The 27717-nt window shown below is 46.6% G+C and overlaps 2 protein-coding genes across 2 annotated transcripts in view; one reads left to right on the plus strand and one right to left on the minus strand.

Annotated features, from left to right (window-relative positions):
- Positions 1-8136: 8136 nt before the first annotated feature.
- Positions 8137-11943, minus strand: ost4 (oligosaccharyltransferase complex subunit 4 (non-catalytic)). Its single transcript, XM_055873545.1, has 3 exons — positions 11827-11943; positions 10715-10860; positions 8137-8234 (listed from the first exon to the last, which is right to left on the minus strand). The coding sequence occupies exon 2, from the start codon at positions 10857-10859 to the stop codon at positions 10746-10748; it is 114 nt and encodes a 37-aa protein (XP_055729520.1). The 5' UTR covers position 10860; positions 11827-11943; the 3' UTR covers positions 8137-8234; positions 10715-10745.
- A 342-nt stretch (positions 11944-12285) lies between these two features.
- Positions 12286-27717, plus strand: part of selenoi (selenoprotein I) — a 103323-nt gene continuing 87891 nt past the window's right edge. Inside the window, exons 1-3 of the mRNA XM_055873399.1 lie at positions 12286-12519; positions 18992-19060; positions 24342-24450. Of these exons, the coding sequence (XP_055729374.1) occupies positions 12463-12519; positions 18992-19060; positions 24342-24450 (235 nt within the window). The 5' untranslated portion in view covers positions 12286-12462. The remainder of the gene's footprint in view (positions 12520-18991; positions 19061-24341; positions 24451-27717) is intronic.

Consider the following 27717-nt stretch of genomic DNA (forward strand, 5'->3'; position numbering starts at 1 on the left):
AGCCTCCACATTGACTCTGTACCGGTACCCCCTGTATATAGCCTCCACATTGACTCTGTACCGGTACCCCCTGTATATAGCCTCCACATTGACTCTGTACCGGTACCCCCTGTATATAGCCTCCACATTGACTCTGTACCGGTACCCCCTGTATATAGCCTCCACATTGACTCTGTACCGGTACCCCCTGTATATAGCCTCCACATTGACTCTGTACCGGTACCCCCTGTATATAGCCTCCACATTGACTCTGTACCGGTACCCCCTGTATATAGCCTCCACATCGACTCTGTACCGGTACCCCCTGTATATAGCCTCCACATTGACTCTGTACCGTAATACCCTGTATATAGCCTCCACATTGACTCTGTACCGTAATACCCTGTATATAGCCTCCACATTGACTCTGTACCGTAACACCCTGTATATAGCCTCCACATTGACTCTGTACCGTAACACCCTGTATATAGCCTCCACATTGACTCTGTACCGTAATACCCTGTATATAGCCTCCACATTGACTCTGTACCGTAACACCCTGTATATAGCCTCCACATTGACTCTGTACCGTAACACCCTGTATATAGCCTCACTATTGTTATTTTACTCTGCTCTTTATTTACTTGTTACTTTCATTTCTTATTCTTATCAGAATTTTTTTAAACTGCATTGTTGGTTAGGGGCTTGTAAGTAAGCATTTCACTGTTGTATTCGGCGCATGTGACTAATAAAATTTGATTTGATCTCAGAGGCCAGTACATCTCTTATTCATGTATTTCTCTCATTCAGAGGGCAAAATCAAGTGGATTGTAGCCAATTACAAGTGATGTGATTGGCTACATATTAGCTTCCATTCCTTTAATACACTGACCAGTTACTTTGAAATGTATTCCTGAACATCTGAAGATGCCATTCACAAGTGAAAAATAGCCAGGGGTGATGGGGTGCGCCCAGGTTAAACACACCAGGGGTGATGGGGTTAAACACACCAGGGGTGATGGGGTGCGCCCAGGTTAAACACACCAGGGGTGGTGGGGGGCACCCAGGTTAAACACACCAGGGGTGATGGGGTTAAACACACCAGGGGTGGTGGGGTGCACCCAGGTTAAACACACCAGGGGTGGTGGGGGGCACCCAGGTTAAACACACCAGGGGTGATGGGGTTAAACACACCAGGGGTGATGGGGTTAAACACACCAGGGGTGATGGGGTGCGCCCAGGTTAAACACACCAGGGGTGATGGGGTTAAACACACCAGGGGTGATGGGGGGCACCCAGGTTAAACACACCAGGGGTGGTGGGGTGCACCCAGGTTAAACACACCAGGGGTGGTGGGGGGCACCCAGGTTAAACACACCAGGGGTGGTGGGGGGCACCCAGGTTAAACTCACCAGGGGTGATGGGGTTAAACACACCAGGGGTGATGGGGTTAAACACACCAGGGGTGATGGGGGGCACCCAGGTTAAACACACCAGGGGTGATGGGGTTAAACACACCAGGGGTGATGGGGTTAAACACACCAGGGGTGATGGGGTTAAACACACCAGGGGTGGTGGGGGGCACCCAGGTTAAGCACACCATCGTTATCGATTGTTAAACGCCATGCTTGCCAATTATGTGACTGTTTTCAACACATCACCTGTTTTAGGCTATCTTCTTACCAAGATAAATAAATGTGCAATCAGTACTGAGTGAATGAACAACAAAAAGAGACAAAAGATTCCTGTCTTTACCAGACTGTCTATTGAAATAGTGTCATGACAGGGTTTGTACTGGTCACCGTCACCACCCTTGGATCTCTTTGGTATAGAGGTATGACACCCCACTCTTGGCTCACACGTGGTGTCTGCTTATTTTAAATGATTAGGCGGCTCTTAAGGCTTCATGGGTTGTATGAAGGGGTGATGAGTATTATGGGTGAGAGGGAGTGAAGTGACAGGGAAGAGGGCATTGGCAGAGCACAGTCCGGGAGTAGTGGTCTATATAACTGGACAGGCAGAAAACCGCTTGCTAGTTAGACTCCCCAGGATGTGGATACCAGACAGCCATTACCAGCTCCCAAATTAACCCCCACTTCTCTGCGGCCATTTTTTTTATATTAACCCTTAGCTTACAATTTTCGCACCCCTGCGGAAATCCAATTAACATAATGAAATCCATCTGTTTAACATTTAAGTCATTTAGCAGACGCTCTTATCCAGAGCGACTTACAAATTGGAAAGTTCAAACATATTCATCCTGGGCCCCCCGTGGGAATTGAACCCACAACCCTGACGTTGCAAGCGCCATGCTCTACCAACTGAGCCACACGGGACCAGGGATATTTAAGCGAGAGATATCTGTTTATTTTTGCATGGGCTGTGTCTCAATCCACCACATCAGCCAATATTATGACCACCCTGGTTATAACCGCACTATTGAAAGACTCCCACGTACACCAGCTGTAGGACGCCCACTAGCTTCACACGACTCGTCTGAAGTCTCTTCTGCCAACGTGTCCGTCCCAACGGTTTGGGCTACACACTAATACTGTATATAGCCAGGGCGGCTAACTGCTACCCCGGCAGGTAGCCTAGTGGTTGGACTTGTAACCGAAAGGTTGCAAGATTGAATCCCCGAGCTGACAAGGTAAAAATCTGTCGTTCTGCCCCCTGAACAAGGCAATAAGAATTTGTTCTTAACTGACTTGCCTAGTGAAATAAAGGTTAAATGAAATTAGGCTGTCTGTATTTTTTGATCTAGGCCTAGTGTAAATGTGTATTATTGTTGCTTCACCATCTTCATTGCAAACATAAATAAAAATACAACTTTAAGCTACATATTAATTTGACAGAGGTAATGAACTGTCCATTGATCAGCAACTGATACATCAGGACGGTGTTTGAAAAACAAGTGGCTCTGAGCTCATGTCGATATTACAAAGGTAAGGGACAGATATACGTTAACTACGGGGTGGGGGGGACAGATATACGTTAACTACGGGGTGGGGGGGGACAGATATACGTTAACTACGGGGTGGGGGGGGCAGATATACGTTAACTACGGGGTGGGGGGGGCAGATATACGTTAACTACGGGGTGGGGGGGGCAGATATACGTTAACTACGGGGTGGGGGGGACAGATATACGTTAACTACGGGGTGGGGGGGACAGATATACGTTAACTACGGGGTGGGGGGGACAGATATACGTTAACTACGGGTGGGGGGACAGATATACGTTAACTACGGGGTGGGGGGGGCAGATATACGTTAACTACGGGGTGGGGGGGCAGATATACGTTAACTACGGGGTGGGGGGGGCAGATATACGTTAACTACGGGGTGGGGGGGGACAGATATACGTTAACTACGGGGTGGGGGGGGCAGATATACGTTAACTACGGGGTGGGGGGGACAGATATACGTTAACTACGGGGTGGGGGGGGGACAGATATACGTTAACTACGGGGTGGGGGGGACAGATATATGTTAACTACGGGGTGGGGGGGGCAGATATACGTTAACTACAGGGTGGGGGGGGACAGATATACGTTAACTACGGGGTGGGGGGGGGGCAGATATACGTTAACTACGGGGTGGGGGGGGACAGATATACGTTAACTACGGGGTGGGGGGGACAGATATACGTTAACTACGGGGTGGGGGGGGCAGATATACGTTAACTACGGGGTGGGGGGGGGACAGATATACGTTAACTACGGGGTGGGGGGGGACAGATATACGTTAACTACGGGGTGGGGGGGACAGATATACGTTAACTACGGGGTGGGGGGACAGATATACGTTAACTACGGGGTGGGGGGGGGCAGATATACGTTAACTACGGGGTGGGGGGGACAGATATATGTTAACTACGGGGTGGGGGGGACAGATATACGTTAACTACGGGGTGGGGGGGGGGCAGATATACGTTAACTACGGGGTGGGGGGGCAGATATACGTTAACTACGGGGTGGGGGGGGACAGATATACGTTAACTACGGGGTGGGGGGGACAGATATACGTTAACTACGGGGTGGGGGGGACAGATATACGTTAACTACGGGGTGGGGGGGACAGATATACGTTAACTACGGGGTGGGGGGGACAGATATACGTTAACTACGGGGTGGGGGGGGCAGATATACGTTAACTACGGGGTGGGGGGGACAGATATACGTTAACTACGGGGTGGGGGGGACAGATATACGTTAACTACGGGGTGGGGGGGACAGATATACGTTAACTACGGGGTGGGAGGGACAGATATACGTTAACTACGGGGTGGGGGGGGACAGATATACGTTAACTACGGGGTGGGGGGAACAGATATACGTTAACTACGGGGTGGGGGGGGCAGATATACGTTAACTACGGGGTGGGGGGGACAGATATACGTTAACTACGGGGTGGGGGGGGCAGATATACGTTAACTACGGGGTGGGGGGGACAGATATACGTTAACTACGGGGTGGGGGGGACAGATATACGTTAACTACGGGTGGGGGGACAGATATACGTTAACTACGGGGTGGGGGGGGCAGATATACGTTAACTACGGGGTGGGGGGGGCAGATATACGTTAACTACGGGGTGGGGGGGCAGATATACGTTAACTACGGGGTGGGGGGGGCAGATATACGTTAACTACGGGGTGGGGGGGGACAGATATACGTTAACTACGGGGTGGGGGGGGGGACAGATATACGTTAACTACGGGGTGGGGGGGGGACAGATATACGTTAACTACGGGGTGGGGGGGGACAGATATACGTTAACTACGGGGTGGGGGGGGGCAGATATACGTTAACTACGGGGTGGGGGGGACAGATATACGTTAACTACGGGGTGGGGGGGACAGATATACGTTAACTACGGGGTGGGGGGAACATATATACGTTAACTACGGGGTGGGGGGGACAGATATACGTTAACTACGGGGTGGGGGGGGACAGATATACGTTAACTACGGGGGGGGGGGACAGATATACGTTAACTACGGGGTGGGTGGGGGACAGATATACGTTAACTACGGGGTGGGGGGGGCAGATATACGTTAACTACGGGGTGGGGGGGACAGATATACGTTAACTACGGGGTGGGGGGGACAGATATACGTTAACTACGGGGTGGGGGGGACAGATATACGTTAACTACAGGGTGGGGGGGACAGATATACGTTAACTACGGGGTGGGGGGGGCTGGTCCAACTCCAGGTGTCATTAAAAAAAGACACACCCTCCCCAACGTTACCAATATCTTCTCAGAACCCTCCCCTTGTACTGTTAACCTTCCCCCCTCATAAAATGTATACAAAATGTATGATTAGATAGTAGCCCCATTACCACCAGACAGGAAGATATGACCACTCTGACATGTTACCATGGTAACCCCATTACCACCAGACAGGAAGATATGACCACTCTGACATGTTACCATGGTAGCCCCATTACCACCAGACAGGAAGAATCTGTATCTGCTGGGAATGACAGTATATGTATCTGGGAATGACAGTCTATATCTGCTGGGAATGACAGTGTCTGTATCGGCTGGGAATGACAGTATCTGTATCTGGGAATGACAGTATCTGTATCTGCTGGGAATGACAGTATCTGTATCGGCTGGGAATGACAGTATCTGTATCTGCTGGGAATGACAGTATCTGTATCGGCTGGGAATGACAGTATCTGTATCGGCTGGGAATGACAGTATCTGTATCTGGGAATGACAGTATCTGTATCTGGGAATGACAGTATCTGTATCTGGGAATGACAGTATCTGTATCTGGGAATGACAGTGTCTGTATCTGGGAATGACAGTATCTGTATCTGCTGGGAATGACAGTGTCTGTATCTGGGAATGACAGTATCTGTATCTGCTGGGAATGACAGTATCTGTATCTGGGAATGACAGTATCTGTATCTGGGAATGACAGTATCTGTATCTGGGAATGACAGTATCTGTATCTGGGAATGACAGTATCTGTATCTGCTGGGAATGACAGTATCTGTATCTGGGAATGACAGTATCTGTATCTGCTGGGAATGACAGTATCTGTATCTGGGAATGACAGTATCTGTATCTGGGAATGACAGTATCTGTATCTGGGAATGACAGTATCTGTATCTGGGAATGACAGTATCTGTATCGGCTGGGAATGACAGTATCTGTATCTGCTGGGAATGACAGTATCTGTATCTGGGAATGACAGTATCTGTATCTGGGAATGACAGTATCTGTATCTGGGAATGACAGTATCTGTATCGGCTGGGAATGACAGTATCTGTATCGGCTGGGAATGACAGTATCTGTATCTGGGAATAACAGTATCTGTATCTGCTGGGAATGACAACAGTTCAGTACCACTATCTGTTGAAGACAACGGTTCAGTACCACTATCTGTTGAAGACAATATTCTATAATATGTATCTGCTGAAGTCATTGACACCATGGTCTTCAGATAATAGTACAGAACTAGTCTTCAACAGATGACGTCTAACTCTCCATGCGGACAGCCGTCGTGCCATCTGACGTAAGACCGTGGAATACATGTTGGCAGACAGCTCAGAGACGTGTTCTGTATAGTTACTAAATACATGTTGGCAGACAGTTCAGAGACGTGTTCTGTATAGTTACTAAATATATGTTGGCAGACAGCTCTGAGACGTGTTCTGTATAGTTACTAAATACATGTTGGCAGACAGCTCTGAGACGTGTTCTGTATAGTTACTAAATACATGTTGGCAGACAGCTCAGAGACGTGTTCTGTATAGTTACTAAATACATGTTGGCAGACAGCTCAGAGACGTGTTCTGTATAGTTACTAAATACATGTTGGCAGACAGCTCAGAGACGTGTTCTGTATAGTTACTAAATACATGTTGGCAGACAGCTCAGAGACGTGTTCTGTATAGTTACTAAATACATGTTGGCAGACAGCTCAGAGACGTGTTCTGTATAGTTACTAAATATATGTTGGCAGACAGCTCAGAGACGTGTTCTGTATAGTTACTAAATACATGTTGGCAGACAGCTCTGAGACATGTTCTGTAGTTACTAAATACATGTTGGCAGACAGCTCAGAGACGTGTTCTGTAGTTACTAAATACATGTTGGCAGACAGCTCAGAGACGTGTTCTGTATAGTTACTAAATACATGTTGGCAGACAGCTCAGAGACGTGTTCTGTATAGTTACTAAATACATGTTGGCAGACAGCTCTGAGACGTGTTCTGTATAGTTACTAAATACATGTTGGCAGACAGCTCAGAGACGTGTTCTGTATAGTTACTAAATACATGTTGGCAGACAGCTCTGAGACGTGTTCTGTATAGTTACTAAATACATGTTGGCAGACAGCTCTGAGACGTGTTCTGTATAGTTACTAAATACATGTTGGCAGACAGCTCAGAGACGTGTTCTGTATAGTTACTAAATACATGTTGGCAGACAGCTCTGAGACGTGTTCTGTATAGTTACTAAATACATGTTGGCAGACAGCTCTGAGACGTGTTCTGTATAGTTACTAAATACATGTTGGCAGACAGCTCTGAGACGTGTTCTGTATAGTTACTAAATACATGTTGGCAGACAGCTCAGAGACGTGTTCTGTATAGTTACTAAATACATGTTGGCAGACAGCTCTGAGACGTGTTCTGTATAGTTACTAAATACATGTTGGCAGACAGCTCAGAGACGTGTTCTGTATAGTTACTAAATACATGTTGGCAGACAGCTCTGAGACGTGTTCTGTATAGTTACTAAATACATGTTGGCAGATAGCTCAGAGACGTGTTCTGTATAGTTACTAAATACATGTTGGCAGACAGCTCAGAGACGTGTTCTGTATAGTTACTAAATACATGTTGGCAGACAGCTCTGAGACGTGTTCTGTATAGTGTACACAGTGGTGGTAATCAAGATATGACATTTTTCAGACCAGGCTAGTAGAACATGTTTGTCTCCTCAAATATCCCATGGCAGATTTTGGACGCAGGCCAGTAGAAATTGTGGTATAAAAGTCCCTTTAAAAAAATCATTAAGTTCCATCCTTGAGTGTCCATATTTGGTGATATTCATATTTGTATGTAATGTTTGTCATTTTTGTATCAAAATGAACAAGGCTTTCTAATGAATCACCACACAATAAACTGACAGGCGTTTGTAGAGTCATTTTATTAGAAAACACCTGCACAGAATGAGACAGCCCTAATGCATGCAGCCGTATGGCATCTCACTGCTCCTCTTCAGCCACCTGTGAAGAGAGAGAAGAAGTCAAGTCACATCCTGATGGCCAAATGGCACCCTATTCCCTATATTTGACCCTATGGGCTTTGGTCTATAGTAGTGCACTAAATTCTAAATAAGATTCCATTTGGGACGAAAGAACACTGACAGGATGGTGAGAACACTGGTAGGGTAGACTGATACCAATATCTGTGGCCTCCAATGGCTGACTAGCAGGGTTATCATCCCTTTCTTCAGACCCTCTTCACCTCTCCCTAACCTCCTCCTCCTCCTCTCCCTAACCACCTCCTCTCCCTAACCTCCTCCTCTCCCTAACCACCTCCTCATCCTCTCCCTAACCTCCTCCTCTCCCTAACCACCTCCTCTCCCTAACCACCTCCTCTCCCTAACCACCTCCTCTCCCTAACCACCTCCTCTCCCTAACCACCTCCTCCACCTCCTCCTCTCCCTAACCACCTCCTCCTCCTCCTCTCCCTAACCACCTCCTCCTCCTCCTCTCCCTAACCACCTCCTCATCCTCTCCCTAATCTCATCCTCTCCCTAACCTCCTCCTCCTCTCCCTAACCTCCTCTACTCCCTAACCTCCTCCTCCTCTCCCTAACCTCCTCTACTCCCTAACCTCCTCCTCTCCCTAACCTCCTCCTCTCCCTAACCTCCTCCTCTCCCTAACCTCCTCCTCCTCCTCCTAACCTCCTCCTCCTCCTCCTAACCTCCTCCTCCTCTCCCTAACCTCCTCCTCCTCTCCCTAACCTCCTCCTCCTCTCACTAACCTCCTCCTCCTCTCCCTAACCTCCTCCTCCTCTCCCTAACCTCCCCCTCCTCTCCCTAACCTCCTCCTCCTCTCCCTAACCTCCTCCTCCTCTCCCTAACCTCCTCCTCCTCTCCCTAACCTCCTCCTCCTCTCCCTAACCTCCTCCTCCTCTCCCTAACCTCCTCCTCCTCTCCCTAACCTCCTCCTCCTCTCCCTAACCTCCTCCTCCTCTCCCTAACCTCCTCCTCCTCTCCCTAACCTCCTCCTCCTCTCCCTAACCTCCTCCTCCTCTCCCTAACCTCCTCCTCCTCTCCCTAACCTCCTCCTCCTCTCCCTAACCTCCTCCTCACTTCCACTCCCCCATCCTTCTCTTTCCCACCACCCATCACGCCTCCTCTTTCCCACCCCACCACTCCTCCTCTTTCCCACCCCACCACTCCTCCTCTTTCCCACCCCCACCCCTCCTCCTCCTCTTTCCCACCCCCCCACCCCTCCTCCTCTTTCCCACCCCCCCACCACTCCTCCTCGTTCCCACCTTCTCTCCTCACCTTTCCCACCCCCTCTCCTCACTCCTCCTCTTTCCCACCCCCTCTCCTCACCTCCATCTCTCCTCCTCTTTCCCACCCCCTCTCCTCACTCCTCCTCTTTCCCACCCCCTCTCCTCACTCCTCCTCTTTCCCACCCCCTCTCCTCACTCCTCCTCTTTCCCACCCCCTCTCCTCACTCCTCCTCTTTCCCACCCCCTCTCCTCACTCCTCCTCTTTCCCACCCCCTCTCCTCACTCCTCCTCTTTCCCACCCCCTCTCCTCACTCCTCCTCTTTCCCACCCCCTCTCCTCACTCCTCCTCTTTCCCACCCCCTCTCCTCACTCCTCCTCTTTCCCACCCCCTCTCCTCACTCCTCCTCTTTCCCACCCCCTCTCCTCACTCCTCCTCTTTCCCACCCCTATCCTCACTCCTCCTCTTTCCCACCCCCCTCTCCTCACTCCTCCATCTCTCCTCCTCTTTCCCACCCCCTCTCCTCACTCCTCCTCTTTCCCACCCCCTCTCCTCACTCCTCCTCTTTCCCATCCCCTCTCCTCACTCCTCCTCTTTCCCACCCCCTCTCCTCACTCCTCCTCTTTCCCACCCCCTCTCCTCACTCCTCCTCTTTCCCACCCCCTCTCCTCACCTCCATCTCTCCTCCTCTTTCCCACCCCCTCTCCTCACTCCTCGTTCCCACCCCCTCTCCTCACTCCTCCTCTTTCCCACCCCCTCTCCTCACTCCTCCTCTTTCCCACCCCCTCTCCATCTCTCCTCCTCTTTCCCACCCCCTCTCCTCACCTCCATCTCTCCTCCTCTTTCCCACCCCCTCTCCTCACTCCTCGTTCCCACCCCCTCTCCTCACTCCTCCTCTTTCCCACCCCCTTTCCTCACTCCTCCTCTTTCCCACCCCCTCTCCTCACTCCTCCTCTTTCCCACCCCCTCTCCTCACTCCTCCTCTTTCCCACCCCTCTCCTCACCTCCATCTCTCCTCCTCTTTCCCACCCTCTCTCCTCCTCTTTCCCACCCCCTCTCCTCCTCTTTCCCACCCCCTCTCCTCCTCTTTCCCACCCCCTCTCCTCCTCTTTCCCACCCCCTCTCCTCCTCTTTCCCACCCCCTCTCCCCACTCCTCCTCTTTCCCACCCCCTCTCCTCACTCCTCCTCTTTCCCACCCCCTCTCCTCACTCCTCCTCTTTCCCACCCCCTCTCCTCACCTCCATCTCTCCTCCTCTGGACAGGTCTGTTCTACTCCAGTTTCTTGGGGTTGTTGACGGCTACATAGTGGTATAGGACCACCAGCAGGAACAGAGACACACCCAACATGTTGGCAAAGATGGCCAGCTGCACGTCAGTCACCATTCTGGAGGGGGGGGCAGAAACACACATTATACCACCATTATGGAGGGGGGGGGGGGGGGGGGGGGGCAGAAACACACATTATACCACCATTATGGAGGGGGTAGGGGCAGAAACACACATTATACCACCATTATGGAGGGGGGGGGGGGGCAGAAACACACATTATACCACCATTATGGAGGGGGGGGGGCAGAAACACACATTATACCACCATTATGGAGGGGGGGGGGCAGAAACACACATTATACCACCATTATGGAGGGGGGGGGGCAGAAATACACATTATACCACCATTATGGAGGGGGGAGGGGCAGAAACACACATTATACCACCATTATGGAGGGGGGGGGGCAGAAATACACATTATACCACCATTATGGAGGGGGGAGGGGCAGAAACACACATTATACCACCATTATGGATGGGGGGGGGGGCAGAAACACACATTATACCACCATTATGGAGGGGGGGGGGGGGCAGAAACACACATTATACCACCATTCTAGAAACTCGTTTGCGTTTTTACGTTTGGGGTAAACTGTTTGTTTTGGGAAACTTTTTACAACAGAATTGGCGTAATGATTACACCCCTGGTCGTCCATGACAGGCAAGGAACTGAACACAAGTTAAGTAGCTATCTACTTACCTACCCGCCATTCATTCGTGAATTGACATCGGACAACAACTACCTAGCTATCTAGCTAACGTGAGCAGCACCTGGAGGGTTGGCCGCCAAGGCAATGGCACATTATGAATAGTTAAAAAAATAACATGATTATGGCTATCCTAATTTTTTAGACACAGGTGATAGTTCCTTATCTAACGTTGGTGAGCAACTGTGTGAGCTGCATCCTTAGCCAACATTGCACACATAAAAACTCGATAGGAAATCGGATAGGAAGGCATCACCTACTATGGCAAAATAATACGATGACATTTCAGCAAAAAGAGAGAATTCAATCCTTACGTTATTCCTTGTTTATGTGTATTTTAGTTGGTTGCAGATTCAGTTTGGCTTTCTGATGTGTGATACTATCCTCGGTTTCCGGTTCTCTCGCTTCCGACTAGCACAGAGGGCCACGTCAACGTAGAGAGAGGGGAGGAGCCACGGGAAAGGCGTTCATACGGCGGCTCATGGCGTCACATTGGGTGCGTTCGTACATTCCCTCTGGCTATCTAATCCGGTTTCAGAGCACTCGTCCGAATGTGCCAGAGCGCAGAATAACTGATGAATTTATGAACACACTCCATGATTTCTAACAAAAACTGGGATACAGGGACGACTCAAAATCACTTATGAATATTTTAATATACAATCTCAATCTAGATTTTCATAATTGAAAATGAATGAATATTTTAGATTTGATACAGTTGGTCCTCCAAGCCAGAGGGGGCGGTAGTGGTGTCCGGCTGCATGGGACTGGAAGGAGAGGAGTGGCCGAGACGTGGATCTGTCGCCTAGCCGGCGTGAGGGGTAGCTGGTTAGCTAACTAGCTAGATGGTGCTTCGCTTTTGCGGTACGCGGAACAGAGATCGGAGAAGCCAATAGCTAATGTTCAGATAGCTAGCTAGCTAGTTAGAATAGATCCTGTGAGTTGCCAACATGGCTCTGTACGAATATGTCACTCGGGACCAACTGTCGGGCTTCGACAAGTACAAGGTAACGTTAAGAGAAAGGACTGCTTCTCACTGCTTTTCTAGCTAGCTGTTGACAACGCGTGTAGACGTTAGCATGCAAACCTGGTTAGCTAGCTAGTGTTTGATGTTAAGTTACACCACCATCATTATCGGGCGCTGAACATTCTGGGAAATTACCTTCATTTCGCTAACGTCAGCTCATATGGCTGGGTTCATATTGTAACTGGCATAGACAAACTGGTTGTGTATTATGTGATCTGGCCGATATGCGACCTGTCAACATTGGCTAACGTAACGTTCGCTAACTAGTTAGTTAGGTACTCTATGTGGTGAATTCCAAAACATCCGCTAGTGGGCTTGATATGCACAGCGGGTACATAACAATTCTCCATTCAGGCTGTAAAGACCTCACCTCCTTAACGATTTCCTCCTTAACTATTTAGTGGCGGCAAAGAACGGGGAAAATATGCGTACTGTATTTATAAAACACAATTTCCCACCAGAATGCTACTTCCTGATTAGCCAAGTATGGGTAGCTGCAGCCTGATATGACGACCGGAGTAAGGGCGAGCTGGTGTGTCGAAAGGAGTGGGTAATTGGGCACATTTGTAGCCACTCAAGGACGTTTTGCGTGGTGATATTGATAACTAATATTGGTAACCATCTAGATGTCACCTTGATACATAGCCTACATACAGTCCACTACTCAATGGGGAGAGCATGAACGACAGCACCGGGACACAGTGCCCTTCGCTCCCGCTTGACAAGCACTACTGTCCGGCAGCGGCGTGGGAAGTAGCTACCTAATGGTTGTAGCTAATATTAGGGTGACAGTAAGCACGCATGCAATGCATGAAGCAACAGTACATCCATCATAAATACTTTTAATCAAAAATAAACAATCTTCAATTTTATAACTGAAAATGTACAATTATTTGTGTAAAACAGTGAAATATGACTGACTGATCTCTGGCTTAGAAACATAACTCCAAACTCGCAGTGGTCAGAAACGGAAGACACCTGCTTCCCTCCTCCGAACCCTCAGCGCCCCACAGTTTGGGGACCACTGGTCTAACCTATGGCAGAGCGCGTTGACACTGCTCCCCTCCTCCGAACCCTCGTCGCCCCACAGTTTGGGGACCACTGGTCTAACCTATGGCAGAGCCCGTTGACACTGCTCCCCTCCTCCGAACCCTCGGCGCCCCACAGTTTGGGGACCACTGGTCTAACCTATGGCAGAGCCCGTTGACACTGCTCCCCTCCTCCGAACCCTCAGCGCCCCACAGTTTGGGGACCACTGGTCTAACCTATGGCAGAGCGCGTTGACACTGCCCACTCCTTTACGCACTACTTTCCTTTCGACACACCCACTCGCTCATCCTCTGGTGGCGAAGGACATAATTGCTCCTTAATGTGGATCCAAATTCAGTTTTGAGATCCGCCGGCGTCATTGGTGTAGGGTTACCTGGACATTTCTGACTGGTCATGGAACTATGAAAATGGGCAGGGTCTCCCCGCTTGGCTTGATGGGATATGTAGTGATTTTGCCAACACATCCAGAGCTATGTATACAATCTTGTTCCCTTCATATTCTTTCAACTGACAATTCTATTTGTTGATTTAAATCAGACTTTATTCATATAATGGGTAATCCAGGAACGTCAAAAGTTAATTGACACGAGAAAATGGCAACTCTACGGATTGCAATGACCGCAATGAATGGCTAAATGACTTCCTGACACTACGGGTCCCCAGAGTTCCTCATCGCCACTCCATATCGAGGAGGAGTTGTTTTCATAACTGGTTGCAGGATTAGAAACAACATTTAGTCACCATCAGTCGGTTTAAACTTTTATTTGAGTACAACTAGACCTTTTCCTAATTTGTGTTGCTCAGCGCGAATATGGATGTGCCAATTCCTTCTCAGTTTAAGTTGTACGAGCAACACAAGTTAGGAAAAAGTTAGTGGTTGTATTCAATAAGATGTATGAATTTCAGCGGCCCGTAATCGTACAGAACAAACACAGGTATGAGTCAAGATACCTGCCTATTTTCTTCAAGTAGGTCATGTCACTATTCCAAAGCTATCACGCACAACACGTTCATTTTCTCGCTACTCAAAATGTTTTCTAAGTAATGTCCTATACTTCTTGTTGACAAAATTCCTGCTAATATTAGGTTTTTGAGCTAGTGCCCAATTGACTCCTTGAAGGAGAGCGCTCCTTGTCCCCGAATCTCCCAGAATGCACTGTGCGGGCCATTGACGATGCACTTACACAATGGCCGTTAATACTATTCCAATGACGTTTCCCATCTCCACAAAAGTGCCTTCAGAAAGTATTCATACCCCTTGACTTACTCCACAGTTTGTTGTGTTACTGCCTGAATTCAAAACGGATTAAATAGATCATTTTGTCTCACCCATCTACACACAACACCCCATAATGACAACACCCCATTATTTTTGCAAATGTATAGAAAATGAAGCAGTGGTTACAGCTGTGAGTCTTTCTGAGTAAGTATCTAAGAGCTTTGTACACCTATATTGTACAATATTTGCCCATTATTTTCAAAATTCTTCAAACTGTCAAATTGGTTGTTGATCATTGCTGGACAACCTGTTTCAAGTCTTGCTTTATATTTCAAAGCAGATTTAAGTCAACTGTAATTTGGCCACTCAGGAACATTCGCTGTCTTGGTAAGCAACTCCAGTGTAGATTTGGCCTTGTGTTTCAGTTTATTGTCCTGCTGGAAGGTGAATTCATCTCCCAGTGTCTGGTGGAAAGCAGACTGAACCATTTTCTTTGCCTGTGCTTAGCTCCATTTTATTTTTTTATCCTGAAAAACTCCCCAGTCCTTAACGATGACAAGCATACCCATAACATGATGCAGCCACCACTATGCTTGGAAATATGTGGAGTGGTACTCAGTAATGTATTGGATTTGCCCCAAACATAACACTTTGTATTCAGGACAAAAAGTGAATTGCTTTGTCAAATATTTTGCAGTATTATTTTAGTTTTTTGTTGCAAACAGGATGCATGTTTTTGAATATTTTTTTTTAATCCTATATGGGCTTCCTTCTATTCACTTTATCAATTAGGTTAGTGCTGCGGAGTAACTACAATGTTGTTGATCCATCCTCAGTGTTCTCCTATCACAGCCATTCAACCCTGTAACTGTTTTAAAGTTACTACTGGCCTCTTGGTGAAATACTTGAGTGATTTCCTTCCTGTCCAAGGTGTAGTTAATAACTTCGCCATGCCCAAAGGGATATTCAATGTCTGCTTTAAAAATGTTTACCCGTCTACCAATAGGTGCCTTTTGCGAGGCATTGGAAAACCTCCCTCCCACTTTGTGGTTGAATCTGTGTTTGAAATTCACTGCTCGACTGAGGGACATTACAGATAATTGTATGTGTGGGGTACAGAGATGAGGTAGTTATATTCAAAAATCATATTAAACACTATTATTGCACACAGAGTCCATGCAACTTATTATGTGACTTATTAGGCACTTTTTCACTCCTGAACTATTTTAGTCTATTTAGGCCATAACTAAGCAGTTGAATACATTTCAGCTTTTCATTTTTCATGAATTGAACATTTAGAAAAAACATAATTCCTCGTTGACATGATGGGGTATTGTGTGTAGTTAGGCACGTTACAAAACATCTCAATGGAATCCATTTTTTCCCATTGTGTTGTGTTCGCTGGAACACAATGTGTCCAGGGGTGTGAATACTTTCTGAAGGCCCAGTATATCATAACAGCAGCTGCCACTGAGACTTTCTATTGGACAAATTCAGGTCTTTCCCTGTTTGCTTTCTTATTGAAGAAATGTTTTTTAACAGAATATGCTTAATGAATATGGACCCAGAGCTCTCTGGGTTGGGTATGAGGAGAGAGAGGAATGTAGATGGGGTAATGAATATGGACCCAGAGCTCTCTGGGTTGGGTATGAGGAGAGAGGAATGTAGATGGGGTAATGAATATGGACCCAGAGCTCTCTGGGTTGGGTATGAGGAGAGAGGAATGTAGATGGGGTAATGAATATGAACCCAGAGCTCTCTGGGTTGGGTATGAGGAGAGAGAGGAATGTAGATGGGGTAATGAATATGAACCCAGAGCTCTCTGGGTTGGGTATGAGGAGAGAGAGGAATGTAGATGGGGTAATGAATATGAACCCAGAGCTCTCTGGGTTGGGTATGAGGAGAGAGGAATGTAGATGGGGTAATGAATATGGACCCAGAGCTCTCTGGGTTGGGTATGAGGAGAGAGGAATGTAGATGGGGTAATGAATATGGACCCAGAGCTCTCTGGGTTGGGTATGAGGAGAGAGAGAGGAATGTAGACGGGGAGTAATAATTAGTCCAAACAGATGTGTCTATTGGACAAAATCAGGTGTGTTCCTGTAGAAAACACCTTGGTGATTGGTGATTGATGTAGCCAACGTTAACTCGCCAGCTAGCTGTCAGTGGCAACCCTGAACATCCAGCTGTCCAAATGAATACTGTTGATCTCTTAGGATCGGTTACTGTCAGGTCTGGTTTATGAGGGGAACAAGATAGTGTTGTCTGGTTCATAAGGTCTAGTTTGCGCATGGGGTCCAAAGTCACTCTTGTTGTGCCAGGGAGAGAGAGAGAGTGACAGAGATGGTGATAGAATGAAGAGAAGACGCCCGATCTGATATCCCACTGAGGCTCTCTCACCCCAGATCTGTGTGTGTCTGTATTGTATATGCACACTTGCCTGTGTATATACAGTTTAAGTCAGAAGTTTACATACACCTTAGGCAAATACATTTAAACTCAGTTTTTCCACAATTCCTGACATTTAAATCCTAGTAAAAATTCCCTGTCTTAGGCCAGTTATGATCACCACTTTATTTTAAGAATGTGAAATGTCAGAATAATGGTAGAGAGAATGATTTATTTCAGCTTTTATTTATTTCATCACATTCTCAGTGGGTCAGAAGTTGACATACACTCAATTAGTATTTGGTAGCATTGCCTTTTAATTGTTTAACTTGGGTCAAATGTTTCGGGTAGCCTTCCACAAGCTTCCCACAATAAGTTGAGTGAATTTTGGCCCATTCCTCCTGACAGAGCTGGTGTAACTGAGTCATGTTTGTAGGCCTCCTTCCTTTCACATACTTTGTGATGGCCACTCCAATACCTTGACTTTGTTGTCCTTAAGCCATTTTGCCACAACTTGGGAAGTATGCTTGGGGTCATTGTCCATTTGGAAGACCCATTTGCGACCAAGCTTTAACTTCCTGACTGATGTCTTGAGATGTTGCTTCAATATATCCACATAATTTTCCTTCCTCATGATGCCATCTATTTTGTGAAGTGCACCAGTCCCTCCTGCAGCAAAGCACCCCCACAACATGATGCTGCCACCCCCGTGCTTCACGGTTGGGATGGTGTTCTTTGGCTTGCAAGCCTCCCCCTTTTTCCTCCAAACATAACGGTGGTCATTATGGCCAAACAGTTCTATTTTTGCTTCATCAGACCAGAGGACATTTCTCCAAAAAGTACGATCGTTGTCCCCATGTGCAGTTGCAAACCATAGTCTGGCTTTTTTTATGGCGGTTTTGGAGAAGTGGCTTCTTCCTTGCTGAGCGGCCTTTCAGGTTATGTCGATATAGGACTCGTTTTACTGTGGATATAGATACTTTTGTACCTGTTTCCTCCAGCATCTTCACAAGGTCCTTTGCTGTTGTTCTGGGATTGATTTGCACTTTTCGCACCAAAGTACGTTCATCTCTAGGAGACAGAACGAGTCTTCTTCCTGAGCGGTATGACGGCTGTGTGGTCCCATGGTGTTTATACTTGCGTACTATTGATGGTACAGATGAACGTGGTACCTTCAGGTGTTTGGAAATTGCTCCCAAGGATGAACCAGACTTGTGGAGGTCTACAATTCTTTTTCTGAGGTCTTGGCTGATTTCTTTTGATTTTCCATGATGTCAAAGAGGCACTGAGTGTGAAGGTAGGCCTTGAAATACATCCACAGGTACACCTCCAATGGACTCAAGTGATGTCAATTAGCATATTCTAAAGCCATGACATAATTTTCTGGAATTTTCCAAGCTGTTTAAAGACACAGTCAACTTAGTGTTTGTAAACTTCTGACCCACTGGAATTGTGATACAGTGTAGGCCTGTATCACAATTCAATAAGTGAAATAATCTGTCTGTAAACAACTGTTGGAAAAATTACTTGTGTCCTGCACAAAGTAGATGTCTTGACCGACTTGCCAAAACTATAGTTTGTTGACAAGAAAACGAGTTTTAATAACTCCAACCTAAGTGTATGTAAACTTCCGACTTCAACTGTATAATGCCCACTCAACATGACATAGCTCTGTTCAACACGAGGCAAACAATGAACTAATATGAAGGAACAATCCTCCATTCACTCTCTTCCTTCTTTCCTCTCATCCTTCCCTTCTCTCCTCACTTTCTCTTTTCTTCTCTCCTGTCTTCAGTATAGTGCGGTGGATTCCAACCCCCTGTCAGTCTACGTCATGCACCCCTTCTGGAACTCTGTCGTCAAGGTGAGGACACACACACACACACACAGGTTATTGTGACTATGACTACAGTGTGTGTGTATTATGATAATGAGGCCTGTGCATGATTAATGAGGTTTCCTCTGTCTGCTGAGATACAATAACCGTGACCCTCTCTCTACCTCTACCCTTCGCTCTCTCTCTCTCAATTGAAAGGGCTTTATAGGCAGCGGAAATACATGTTCACATCTCGAAAGCAAAATGGAATAGACGACAAATTAAAGGGAAATTAACAAGGGAAACATTAGTGAACATTACACTCACAAAGGTTTTCAAAGAATACAGACATTTCACATGTTATATTATTTACAGTGTTGTAACAATGTGCAAGTAGTTTTAATATGAAAGGTAAAATAAATAAACAGAATAATATAGGGTGTAGTTACAATGTTGGTGCTCCACTGGTTACCCTTTTGTCATGGCAACAGGTGTGATGGCAGACTATGGTATTTCACCCAGTAGATATGGGAGTTTATCAGTGTTTGATTTGTTTTCAGATTCTTTCTGGATCTGTGTAATCTCAGGGAAATATGTCTCTCTAATATGGTCATACATTTGGCAGGAGGTTAGGAAGTGCAGCTCAGTTTCCACCTCATGCACATAGCCAGTCTTCACATAGGCAGACCTGGCTCTCAAGAGAAGACAGTCGATGTCATTTTTTTTATTTGTCCCATTTTGTGAATTTTTGTTTGGCGAGTTGACCTCTCAAACATAAAGGACAATGTGTTACATCTGATTGATGTATTTTTAGCCAGATCCTAATTTGGATGTTGAGTTTTATGTTCCTTTCGATGGCGTAGTCTTGTCTCAACGTTCACAGCCTTGTGGAAGTTATCTGTGGTGTTAATGTTTAGGCCCAGGTACACTACCGGTCAAAAGTTTTAGAACAAATCAAATTAAACTTTATTTGTCACCTGCGACAAATACGTAGACCTTACCATGTAACCAACAGTGCAGTTCAAGAAGAGTGAAGAAAATATTTACCAAATAAACTAAAGTAACACAATAAAATAACAATAATGAGGGGATACCAGTACCGAATCAATGTGGGGGGGGCACAGGTACCGAGTCAATGTGGGTGGGGGGGGGGACACAGGTACCGAGTCAATGTGGGGGGGGCACAGGTACCGAGTCAATGTGGGGGGGGCACAGGTACCGAGTCAATGTGGGGGGGGCACCGGTACCGAGTCAATGGGGGGGGGGCACCGGTACCGAGTCAATGGGGGGGGGGGCACCGGTACCGAGTCAATGGGGGGGGGGCACCGGTACCGAGTCAATGGGGGGGGCGGCACCGGTACCGAGTCAATGTGGGTGGGATACCGGTACCGAGTCAATGTGGGGGGGGGTACAGGTTAGAGGTAATTTGTACATGTAGGTAGGGTGAAGTGGCCATTCATAGATAATAAACAGCAGTGTACAAAAAACGAAATGGAGGTGTGGGGGTCAATGTAAATAGTCCGGTGGCCATTTGATTCATTGTTCAGCAGTCTTATGACTTGGGGGTAGAAGCTGTTAAGGAGCCTTTTGGTCCAAGACTTGGCGCTCCGGTACCGCTTGCCGTGCGGTAGCAGAGAAAACCGTCTATGACTAGGGTGGCTGGAGTCTTTGACAATTTTAAGAGGCCTTCCTCAGAGACACTGCCTATTATATAGGTCTTTGATGGAGAAACTTTGAAGACACTTTTAAAGATACTCCGTCCCATCTGGTTTGGGCTTAGTGGGACTATCATTTGTTTTTCAACAGGATAATGACCCAACACACCCCTAGTCTGTGTAAGGGCTGTTTAACCAAGAAGGAGAGTGATGGAGTGCTGCATCAGATGACCTGGCCTCCACAATCCCCTGACCTCAACCCAATTGAGATGGTTTGGGATGAGTTGGACCGCAGAGTGAAGGAAAAGCAGCCAACAAGTGCTCAGCATATGTGCGAACTCCTTCAAGACTTTTGGAAAAGCATATCAGAGAGAATGCCAAGATTGTACAAATGTCTCATCAAGGCGAAGGGTGGCTATTTGAAGAATCTCAAATATAAAATATATTTTGATTTAAGACTTTTTTTTGGTTACTAAAAAAACTTACTTTTTTTTGTTTTTTTGGTTATTCGATATGTGTTATTTCATAGTTTTGAATGTAGAAAATGGTAAAAATTAAGGAAAACCCTTGAATGAGTAGGTGTTCTAAAACTTTTGCCTGGTAGTGTATATATAATTATGTTTGTGTGCTCTAGGTCAACAGTGTCTAGATAGAATTTTAATTTGTTGTCTTGGCTACTGGACTTTTTTTGGAACACCATTATTTTTGTCTTACTGAGACTCACTGACAGAATCAGTGCAGAAGATCTAGGTGCTGCTGTAGGCCCTCCTTGGTTGGTGACAGAAGCACCAGATCATCAGCAAACAGCAGACATTTGACTTCAGGTTCTAGTAGGGTGAGGCCGGGTGCTGCAGACTGTTCTAGTGCTCTCGCCAATTTGTTGATATATATGTTGAATAGGGTGGGGCTTAAGCTGCGTCCCTGTCTCACCCCACGGCCCTGTGGGAAGGAAGTTTCCGTTTCTTTTGCCAATTTTAACCGCACACTTGTTGTTTAAGTATATAGATTTTATTGTGTCATATGCTTTCCCCCAACACTGCTTTCCATCAATTTGTATAGCAGACCCTCATGCCATATTGAATCAAAAGCTTTTTGAAATCAACAAAGCATGGAGAAGACTTTGCTTTTTGTTTTGTTTGTCAATCAGGGTGAGCAGGTTGAATACGTGGTCTCTCGTACGGTATTTTGGTAAAAAGTCAATTGACATTGTTTTCACTGATGAAATATACAAGTCATCAGCATATTCCATGGTAATTATTGAGGTCAAATTTATCTCCACTTGTGGATTGGGTGTGATCAGGCCTTAGTTCCCAAATATTAAGATGCCAGAGCTGAGGATAATGTTGAAGAGCTTAAGAATAGTCCATGTGAATTTGTGGTCTTTATATTTTAGTCATTTATTTTAGTGTACCATCAACACCACAGGCCTTTTTTGGGTTGGAGGGTTTGTATTTTGTCCTGTAGCTCATCCAATGTAATTCGAGAATACAGTGTGTTCTGGTAGTCTTTAATAGATGATAGCTTAGTAAATGATCATGTGTATGTTTTTGCTCTTGGTTCTTAGTTTATAGAGCCAAAACGATTGGAGAAGTGGTTTAGCCATACATCTGTGTTTTGAATAGATAACTCTTCACGTTGTTTCTCATTGTTAGTTGTCTTAGGTTTTCTGCCAGGAATATAAATGTTGATATGCTGATAGGTCAAATATATTGTCCAGGCTTCCTACTGCTTAGTTTAAACCTTCACTAAGGCAGGAAAACATTTTGTCCAGGAAATTGTCTAGGAGGGATTGGATTTGTTGTTGGCCAGTAGTTTTTTGGTAGGTTCCTACACTCCTTCCATCGATAGCATCTCTCATAGTATGCAGTTCCTTTGGCTTTGATGCCTCATGGTTGAGTACTACTCTTTTCAAGTAGATTGTGATTTTGCTGTGATCTGATAGGGGTGTCAGTGGGCTGACTGAACACTGAGAGACTCTGGGTTGAGGTCAGTGATAAAGTACAGTACTGCCGAGGGATGAGCTATAGGTGTACTTACCGTAAGAGTACACTTGAAGCCTACCGTTTTTTTAATTTTTTTAATTTTTATTTCACCTTTATTTAACCAGGTCGGCCAGTTGAGAACAAGTTCTCATTTACAATTGCGACCTGGCCAAGATAAAGCAAAGCAGTTCGACACATACAAAAACACAGAGTTACACATGGAGTAAAACAAACATACAGTCAATAATACAGTAGAAAAATAAGTCTATATACAATGTGAGCAAGTGAGGTGTGAAGGTAATATATAGGCCATGGTGGCGAAGTAAATACAATATAGCAAGTAAAACACTGGAATGGTTGATTTGCAGTGGAAGAATGTGCAAAGTAGAGATATAAATAATGGGGTGCAAAGGAGCAAAATAAATAAATACAGTAGGGGAAGAGGTAGTTGTTTGGGCTAAATTATAGATGGGTTATGTACAGGTGCAGTAATCTATGAGCTGCTCTGACAGCTGGTGCCTTAACTTCTCTGGGATATGTGGGATGCTAACGTCCCACTTGGCCAAAAGCCAGTAAAAATGCAGTTCGCCAAATTCAAATAAATTACTATAAAAATCTAACTTTCATTAAATCACACATGAAAGATACCAAATTAAAGCTACACTTGTTGTAAAGGTGGGCACTGCTGCCTTGTAGAGGTGGACATGGTCATAAAGGTGGGCTCTGCTGCCTTGTAGAGGTGGACATGGTCGTAAAGGCTGGTCCAGGGTGGAGTGGTGGGCCAGGTAAACATTTGGTTTTGAGGCACAGTCATGGGAAATACTTGCATTTACCCGCTGTATTGAAGTCTTATTGTGGTAGCAGGGTGGATATAACCACTTGTGCATTGGGGAAAACAGAAGAAACTTTTTCAATCACTCCCTTCAGTGCTGTGGCCACCCTTTCATGCTGTGCTCTCAGGTGGTTTGTGCCTGTGTGTATTATTATGTGGCTGGGTGTACCTAGTTAGTCCTCAGACAGAAGGTCTAGGGGGCGCTGGGTGACCCTAGTTGGTCCTCAGACAGAAGGTCTAGGGGGCGCTGGGTGAACCTAGTTGGTCCTCAGACAGAAGGTCTAGGGGGCGCTGGGTGAACCTAGTTGGTCCTCAGACAGAAGGTCTAGGGGGCGCTGGGTGAACCTAGTTGGTCCTCAGACAGAAGGTCTAGGGGGCGCTGGGTGAACCTAGTTGGTCCTCAGACAGAAGGTCTAGGGGGCGCTGGGTGAACCTAGTTGGTCCTCAGACAGGACAAGTGTTTGGACACCAGAGTTTAGACACACTGTTTAGGAGAAAAGTTTATTTTCAGTCTCTCCTTCCCTCTACTTTATCTCCCCCTCTCCCTCTACTTCGCCCCCTCTCTCTCCCCCCCTCTCTCTCCCCCGTCTCTCCAACCCTCTCCCTCTACTCCCCCCCCCTCTCTCCCCCCCTCTCTCTCCCCCCCTCTCTCCCTCTCTCTCTCCAACCCTCTCCCTCTACTTTCTCCCCCTCTCTCTCTCCATCCCTCTCCCTCTCTCCCCCCTCTCCCTCTCTCTCTCCAACCCTCTCCCTCTACTTTCTCCCCCCCCCCCTCTCCACCCCCCCCTCTCCCCCCTCTCTCTCTCTCCACCCCACCCCCCCTCTCTCCCCCTCTCCCCCCCCCTCTCTCTCTTTTCCAGGTGATGCCCAGATGGTTAGCTCCTAACCTCATCACCTTCACTGGTTTCATGTTCCTGGTCTTCAACTTCCTCATGCTGTCCTTCTACGACTACCACTTTGATGCATCCGGTATGCCAACCGCCGTGTGTGATAGTGTGGGGTGTGGTGCATGTGTGTGTGTGTGGGGTGTGGTGCAGGTGTGTGTGGTGCAGGTGTGTGTGTGTGGGGTGTGGTGCAGGTGTGTGTGTGTGTGTGTGGTGCAGGTGTGTGTGTGTGTGTGTGGTGCAGGTGTGTCTGTGTGTGTGGGGTGTGTGTGGTGCAGGTGTGTGTGTGTGTGGTGTGGTGCAGGTGTGTATGTGCAGGTGTGTGTGTGTGTGGTGCAGGTGTGTGTGTGGTGCAGGTGTGTGTGGGGTGTGTGTGTGTGGGGTGTGTATGTGCAGGTGTGTGTGTGGTGCAGGTGTGTGTGTGGTGCAGGTGTGTGTGTGGTGCAGGTGTGTGTGTATGTGCAGGTGTGTGTGTGTGTGTGTAAAGTCCAGTGCTCACTGGAACATGTTTCCTTCATGACCAAAGGGTTACAACCTACTCAAAACACAGTGTACACACACACCCTCACACACACCCTCAAATGACTCATGAAAGGACTAGTTGATGCAACAATGGACTTACAGACTTATATACTTTATATACAGTGGGCTCAAATTACTGGCACCCCTGACTGGTAATGCACAAACAATGCTTAAACAAATCATTATAATTATAGAGATAAACTCAAAATACCAACATGTGAGAAATACTGTACTGTATTAATGTTTCAATGGAACATTGGAGCCAACCAGAATTGAATACAAAAATCAATGTCCTCCAAATCAAGGTTTCACAATTAATGGCACCCTTAAAGATTATTGTAAATAACATCTACCAAAATTAATCCACAAATTAAATTCCACTTATTTTATGTTTATCTGAGTCTTAAGGAACTATATTGAGCCATTACATCACTTCCTGTTTCACTAGGGTATAAAAAGGAGGTAACACACATGAAATATCCAACTGTCATCCAACACCATGAAGAAAACAAAAGAACTGGTAGTTCAGAAGGGACAAATGGTCGTAGACCTGCATAAATCTGGTAATGGCTACAAGAAGATCCACAAACGATTGAATATACCACTGAGCAGGGCTCAGGGCAATTATTTAAACATTCAAAAGATATGGAACAGTTGAAAACCTCACGGGTAGAGGACGCAAATGCATTTTGACGCGCAGGAGGATGGTGAGAGAAGCAACAAAATCCCCAAGAATCACTGTGAACTAGATTTGCAGGCCTTGGTGGCGTCTTGGGGTCACCAGGTTTCATAAAGCACCGTCAGACGCCACCTCCACAACCACAGGCTCTTTGGAAGGGTTGCCAGAAGAAAGCCCTTAATGACCCCAAGACACAGACGCTTGGAGTTGGCCAAACGTCATTTTAATTATGACTAGAAGAAGGTGCTCCGGTCAGATGAGACCAATAAAAGTTTTGGTCAGATACAGCATCGGCGTGTTTGGCGTCAACAGAGATGCATACAAGGAGAGGCACCTCATACCCACGGTGAAATATGGAGGGGGGGGGGGGGTCAGTGATGTTTTGGGGCTGTTTTAATTCCAGAGGAGAGGCACCTCATACCCACGGTGAAATATGGAGGGGGGTCAGTGATGTTTTGGGGCTGTTTTAATTCCAGAGGAGAGGCACCTCATACCCACGGTGAAATATGGAGGGGGGTCAGTGATGTTTTGGGGCTGTTTTAATTCCAGAGGAGAGGCACCTCATACCCACGGTGAAATATGGAGGTGTCAGTGATGTTTTGGGGCTGTTTTAATTCCAGAGGAGAGGCACCTCATACCCTCGGTGAAATATGGAGGTGTCAGTGATGTTTTGGGGCTGTTTTAATTCCAGAGGAGAGGCACCTCATACCCACGGTGAAATATGGAGGGGGGTCAGTGATGTTTTGGGGCTGTTTTCATTCCAGAGGTCCAGGGGCACTGGTTACTTCTACCAAGTATCAGGCAATTTTGGCTGACAATCTGGTTTCCTCTGCCAGAAGGCTGGGACTTGGCCGTAGGTGGACTTTCCAACAAGACAATGACCCAAAACAGACCTCAAGATCCACACAGAAATGGTTCTGTGACCACAAAATCAATGTTCTGCCATGGCCATCTCAGTCGCCGGTCCTCAATCCAATCGAAAACCTGTGGGCTGAGTTGAAGAGGGCAGTTGATAAGCCCAAACCCAAGAATGTGAAGGATCTTGAAAGGATCTGCATTGAGGAATGGTCCAAAATCCCTCCAAATGTGTTCCTTAACCTTGTCAAACATTACAGGAAAAGACTCCATGCTGTTATCCTTGCCAGAGGTGGTGACACTAAGTACTAAATGAGGAGTGACAATAATTATGAAACCTTGAATTTGGTTACATTTATTTTGTATTAAATAATTGTATGATTTTGGTGAGTTCCAATGAAACGTTAATAAAGTACAGTATTTCTCACATGTTGGTATTTTGACTTTATCTCTCTAATTTATATTGTTTATATTTGTTTATGTATTGTTTGTGTGTTGCCATCAGGGGTGCTAGTAGTTTTGGAGCCCACTGTACATACATACACACACAAGTATGTGGACACCATTCAAATTTGTCTATTTCAGCCACACCCATTGCTGACCGGTGTATAAAATAGAGCACAATACCATGCAATCTCCATAGACAAACATTGGCAGTAGAATGGCCCTTACTGAAGAGCTCAGTGACTTTCAACGTGACACCGTCATATGATGCCACTTTTCTAACAAGTCAGTTCGTCCAATTTGCTGCCTCGGTCAACTGTAAGTGTTGTTATTGTGAAGTGGAGCAACAACGGCTCAGCCGTGAAGTGGTAGGCCACACAAGCTCACAGAACGGGACCCGCCGAGTGCTGAAGTACATAGCTTGTAAAAAATCGTCTGTCTTCAGTTGCAACACTCTCACTACCGAGTTCCAAACTGCTTCTGGAAACAACGACAACACAATAACTGTTTGTTGGGAGCTTCATGAAATGGGTTTCCATGGCCTTGCAGCCGCACACAAGCCTAACATCACCATGTGCAATGCAAGGCGTCGGCTGGAGTGGTGTAAAGCTCCCCGTTATTGGGCTCTGGAGCAGTGGAAACCCGTTCTCTGGAGTGATGAATAATGGACTGGGGCTTTTTCATGGTTCGGGCCCTGAGTTCCAGAGAAGGGAAATATTAACGAGACAGGTACATTCTAGATTATTCCTCGTAGCAACCGTTTTGGGGAAGGCCCTTTCCTGTTTCAGCATGACAATGCCCCCCGTGTACAAAGCCAGGTCCATACAGAAACGATTTGTTGAGATCGGTGTG

This window comes from Salvelinus fontinalis, chromosome 20 (genome assembly GCF_029448725.1).
Source record: "Salvelinus fontinalis isolate EN_2023a chromosome 20, ASM2944872v1, whole genome shotgun sequence".
Lineage (NCBI taxonomy): Eukaryota > Metazoa > Chordata > Actinopteri > Salmoniformes > Salmonidae > Salvelinus > Salvelinus fontinalis.

Excerpts from the sequence above, each read along its gene's own strand:
- ost4 (XM_055873545.1), bottom strand. The coding sequence starts at position 10,859 with ATGGTGACTGACGTGCAGCTGGCCATCTTTGCCAACATGTTGGGTGTG.